The sequence below is a fragment of the Arachis stenosperma genome, chromosome 5 (genome assembly GCF_014773155.1).
Source record: "Arachis stenosperma cultivar V10309 chromosome 5, arast.V10309.gnm1.PFL2, whole genome shotgun sequence".
In the NCBI taxonomy this organism is placed as follows: Eukaryota; Viridiplantae; Streptophyta; class Magnoliopsida; order Fabales; family Fabaceae; genus Arachis; species Arachis stenosperma.
The window spans coordinates 38,643,430-38,649,682 of NC_080381.1; the positions used below are offsets into that span (position 1 = coordinate 38,643,430).

General features: G+C 23.8%; 1 protein-coding gene across 1 annotated transcript; it reads left to right on the forward strand.

Moving 5' to 3' along the window:
- The first annotated feature begins 1,639 nt into the window (after nt 1-1,639).
- LOC130979778 (thioredoxin H2-like) lies at nt 1,640-5,023 on the forward strand. The gene is made up of 3 exons (XM_057903323.1): nt 1,640-1,884; nt 2,008-2,130; nt 4,713-5,023. Exons 1-3 carry the CDS (start codon nt 1,744-1,746, stop codon nt 4,842-4,844), a joined length of 396 nt encoding a protein of 131 aa, XP_057759306.1. The 5' UTR covers nt 1,640-1,743; the 3' UTR covers nt 4,845-5,023.
- The last annotated feature ends 1,230 nt before the right edge of the window (nt 5,024-6,253 follow it).

Below are 6,253 nucleotides of genomic sequence, written 5' to 3' on the forward strand. Positions count from 1 at the left end.
AATCTTTAAAGAATTACAATGCTAAATTAATAAATCTCTAATAAAATTGGATAAAAGACTAATATATAAGATGAAATTTATCTAATATTTTAATTCTTCATAAATTCAAAAAAACTGTACTTTCTTCACAAACTATTTCAAAATAAAGCTTATTTGGTATTTTTTTTTCTCGTGGAACTTTTAGTCTATTGAAAAGTTCTTAATGAACCTACTTATCATAAATTTTTTTTTATTTAATTTTCCCCAGTTCTTTAACTTGATTGAGTTTATTATGTGTCTCTTCATTCTATGTAATTTTTTTTTCTAATCTTTTACTTTGTAAACAATACTTAAACCAACTATGTTATGTATATATAAGAAATTAGTCATAAAATCAATTATTCATATAAAATTTATACTAAAATACAAAATACACATAAAAAAATAGTTAAATAAAAAATATATTTATAAACAAGTATATGAAGAGACTTATTTGGTGACTTTTTTAATTTGTGTGGAATTTTTTTAGTTTTCCATCGGTGCTTTTCAGGAAAAAAAAATTATTCATCGTATCTAATGTAGGTTTAATTTAATAGAACTTAATTTTTACTATAGTTTGTCAAGATTCAAGAAAATAATCTTGGATAAATTAAAAAGACAAAATTACTTATAAATTCAATAGTTAACAATAATATCTCATCATTCTGATAAAAGCACTAACAATAATATAAAAAAAATTGCCCTCAAATAATTTCAAAAAATAAATAAAAATCATCTTTGCTGCGCATCTAAAAGTATTTATTGTTACTTAATATTTTTCCTCTTTGTTTTTTTTTTCACTTTTATAACAGTCCATATATATATATATGCATAGTTTACAAAAAATAGATCTTCTTAATTTTTTTAAAAATTATTTTATAAAATATAGTTTTTTACCATACACTCTTTAAATAAGACAAATATATATATATATATATATATATATATATATATATATATATATTAAATGGGAGAAATCATATTTTATAAAAAAAAATGAGAGAGTCTATTTTTATGTTTCACATGCTTAATTGGAGACAGCTTCAGAATCCTGAGATGCTGCAAGACTTCACTCCAAACATTCTATTTTGGCATTGGCAAGGAATATGAACACCGTTATTTATGATCATTTTGATTTTTCCTTCAAATTTTTCTGGTTATAATCTAGAAGCGCGTGCTTCTGGAATATCATGGTGCATGATGCATCTCATATAATTAAATTAAAAGAAGTCATTTTAATTTTTTATAATTGTATACTTGAAGCAAGTACTCCTTAACGAAATTCAAGATTCAAAATAATAATATTTAACAAAATTTCACTCTCTGTTTTACTTAATTCTTTGATTAAATATATATAGAAAATATAAAAGGGAGCTTAATGAAAACTACATGTTCTTTAACATTAGAATAATAATGATCATTTAATAATTATATTCATGGGAATGTGTTGGGACCAGCTAGTGATAGCAAGTGCTTAACTATATGCTCTTAAATGTATATTAGTTAATTAGCTACATTTTACAGCTTGCCAATTCGAAGAATCTAGCACCATAGCTTTCAAGAGAATTCACACTACTTTGTTACTCCTATAAATATCTAAGTCTTCCCAGCCAATTTCCCATCAGCCACAAATTAAACTACCTAAGAAAACTCAAATTCTCTCCCAACTTACCAATTTTTGGTTTATAAATTACCAGGCAGAAAATTAAAGAAAGAACGAATAACATGGAAGCAAACTTGTTCAATTTTGTTTTTGCTGAAAGATCATCACCATCAACTACGACTTCATCACCTCAAGTCCTTACCTTCCATTCCACTGCTAAATGGAATGCTCGTTTTGGTGCCTTGAAAGAAACGGACAAATTGGTACGTTTAATATTTTTTTTTCCCTTCATTTTTAGCATCTTTCATTTATGATATAGTAATATGATAGTGAATGAGTAATATTATTGGTTTTGCTAATGTATGTAGTCTTTGTTTGCTATATAGATGGTGATTGATTTTACAGCTACATGGTGTGGACCTTGCAAATTCATGGATCCAGTTATTCAAGATTTTGCTGAAAATTATAAAGATGTTGAGTTCATCAAGATTGATGTGGATGAGCTAATGGTATTTCACTTATTCCCATCCACTTGACTTATCAAATATACCCCTTTTAATTGCAACAATTAACGGTATAAAAAAATAAGAAAAATATAGGTAAACGATGAAAATACTAAATAATATGAACGATAGATATATCGGATGTTCAATTTATTAGGTATGCAGATGTTTATCTAATATTAAGATTTAGGTGGGTAATTTAGAGTGTAGTGTGTTTTTTGTTTATTGGGCCAATTTTAAAGTCCATTATTCACATTGTTCACAAAAGTCATTATCTACCTAACAAAGTTATTTACGTCTTTTAACTATTTATGTTTGCATGACTCTTAAAAATAGTTATGGTTGGATCATACAAGTCTACAAGTCTACTAAAGTAAACAATATAATATGGTGAATGCTACCCAACCCCCTCTAAAATAACATGTAAGTTACCCTTTATTACGTGTCACATTGTAATTGGTTTTTATCTTAACCATAGTTGGGTTATTTTATAATTTATTATTCTTAAAATATCAAAGCTCCACTTCCGTTAATTGAAGCATATTCCACTCCTCCATTCTTTGTTTATCACTTCATTACCTAGATTTGGTTCTTCCAAGCACCCTCGCGTTCGTGACAAGAAGCGCTAACGTCATCGCCATACCCTCCCACACAACCTTTCTTCCCAGTATAGTATAGCCAGTGCCTCTTTTTGGCGTGAATCACTGCTTACCCACATAATTAATGGTTAATTTGGTTATTAAATTTTTTTATTAAAAAAATATATCTTTATTTAATTACGTGATGGAACATATATTTATATGTAAAATATAATATAATAAAATAAATCTATTCAAAGTATTTAAAAGTATAATTAAAATCATGAACATACAAATATAATAATAAAATTTGTACTAAAAAAAATAAATATATTTTTTATCATACATATATTATTTAAAAATAAATATATTATTAAAATTAATAACAGAAATTTAAAATGATTACCGTATTTTTTATAGTATTTTTATTTTTTAATTTTTAATTTATTAGTACTTTATTATTTAATTAATAATTAAACAAATTATTTTTATGAAAAATTATTTTTTATATTATATTAGAGAAGAGACCAATATAACAGTTTAAAAAATAAATTGTATAAATATTTAAGAGATAAATATGAAATACATACCTAAGTAATGTTTAGTTTGGTTATTAATTTTTTTATTAAAATAAATCTTTATTTAATTACACGATAGAACATATATTCATATGTAAAATATAATATAATAACTCTATTTAGAGTACTTAAAAGTATAATTAAAATCAGAAAAAATATATTTTTTATTGTACATAAATTATTTTAAAAAATAATAAATGGTTAAAATTAATAACACAAGTTTAAAATGATAAAATCTAACTTTCTTACAAGTATTTTTATAATATTTTTATTCTTTTAATTTTTAATTTATTCGTACTTTATTATTTAATTAATGATTAAATAAATTATCTTCATGATAAATTATTTTTTGTATTATCTTAAAGAAGAGACCAATATAACAGTCTAAAAAATAATGTAAAAATAATTTTTAAATAAAAAATAGATAATATTAAAATTTTTAAATACAAAAGTAAATTATATAGATAGATATTTAAGAGAAAGATATGAAATACATGCCTAAAATAAATAAAACAGACAAAAATAATTCTCCATTTCTCAATAGTACTCCCATTTTGTCCGTTTTATTTATTTTAGGTATGTATTTCATATTTATCTCTTAAATATTTATATAATTTATTTTTTAAACTGCTATATTGGTCTCTTCTCTAATATAATACAAAAAATAATTTTTCATAAAAATAATTTGTTTAATTTTTAATTAAATAATAAAGTACTAATAAATTAAAAATTAAAAAAATAAAAATACTATAAAAAATACGGTAAGAAAGTTAAATTTTATTATTTTAAATTTCTGTTATTAATTTTAATAATATATTTATTTTTTAAATAATATATGTATGATAAAAAAATATGTTTATTTGTTTGGAGTACAAATTTTATTATTATATTTGTATGTTCATAATTTTAATTAAACTTTTAAATACTTTGAATAGATTTATTTTATTATATTATATTTTACATATAAATATATGTTTCGTCACGTAATTAAATAAAGATATAACTTTTTAATAAAAAAATTTAATAACTAAAATTAACCATTAATTAGAGGTTGTGTGAGAAGACAGTAAATGGCGATGACGTTGGTGCTTCTTGTCACGAACGCAACGGTGCTTGGAAGGACCGAATCTAGGTGATGAAGTGATGAACAAAAAATGGAGGAGTGGAATGTGCTTCAATTAACGGGAGTGAAGCTTTGATATTTTAAGAATAATAAATTATAAAATAACTCAACTATGGTTAAGATAAAGACCAATTACAATGTGACACATAATGAAAGGTAACTTACATGTTATTTTAGAGAGGGTTGGATAGCATTTACCATATAATATTTGTGTAAAATTATTTTATACTGATAATACATACAAATCGAATTATTTACTCGTAATATAGTTGAGAACTAATATATTTTTGTCGTTATTAATGTTAACAGGAGGTGTCTCAAGCATTCCAAGTTCAAGCATTACCAACGTTTATACTCATTAAGAAAGGAAAAGTGGTTGATAGAGTGGTTGGAGTAAGAAAGGAGGAGCTGCAAAGGATGATTGAGAAACACACAAAATGAATGAATGTTTGTGTGTGTGTGTTTGTGATCATGCAAAGACCAACAACTTAGAATGCAATAAGTTGGTTTCGCAATTCTTCTCCCAAAGAAAATGAATAATTTGAGTCATTCTTTACCATTAATACTAGTTGGCCATGTAATATCTATCAATTAATAGTATTAGATTCTTTGCTGATAAAGACTCTGCTCACCAAAACCTCCATTCTCCAATGAATTGCAATCTCTTATGAAAATAAAATATATACATTAAAAAAAGGTTTAATCTTATGGGACCAACTTGATAGTGAGCAAATTATGAATAACCAAGACACCTCTACTTAACTGAAACCGAGCAATAGTACCTTTTCCTTTTATTCAAGTAACGCAGATTAAAAAATACAAATTAAAGTATATGATATTCATAACGTAGCAGCGTATTAAGTAGTAAGTATGCTTAATTTATTTATTCGTATTATGCACAAATTTATTTTAGTTACAATAATACTAGGAACTAATTCTATATAAGCCAAGAATCAGCCAATTGGTAAACCAGAAGCACCGGTAACTTTAACTGGATGTTGCTACTGATAGGCACACGGATGTTTCTTTTCCTTGTAAATTGGATGGTTTTGGATATGATTTCTATGTTTCATGTGTTACGCATTAATAAAACATAATTAATTATATGGAACCAACTAATGAATGATCAAAGCATCTGTTCCGTGATTCTCTCCTATCACTAGCGTATCTTCCCTCATGTTTTGAACGTGGTCAACAATAATTTAAAAAACAAATTAAATTATAAATTAATAAAACTAATTATAATTAATTATGTTGTTCCATTCTTGGCTGATTATTAGTTGGTTCCATATACTTTTCCTTTTAGTTAAGATATTAGTAACCAGTGCTCCAATTTTTGTAAATATGTTTTGGGATAAGTGTTTGCAATTAGTTAAATATTAGAATATATTGAGTAAATTCTTTTAATATATTTAGAGTTAATATAAAACTGATGTGATTAATTAAAATTTTAGATTTTATGCTATAATATTAAAAGTTATAAGCAATATTTTTTTTAATTTACTAACGTTAATAATGTGTTTAGAATTATAATATTAAAATATTAAAAGTTATAATTAATATTTTTAAAAAAATGTTTACTAAGATTTTTACTAATATATTTAGCTATAGATAATATTTTTTCATAAGATTTTTACTAACGACAATAATAGTAAAAGATTTTTTAATATGATTTTTATGTATGTTGCCATGTTGAATTATAATAGGTATGAATGATTATGATAAGTATGAATATTTTATTTGTGTATTAATATCTTTTTGATATATGTTATTATGTTAATAAAAATATTTGTGTAGGAAGCACTACTTTACCGAAAAGTATAAAAATTGTTGTTTTAGAAAAATTAGTA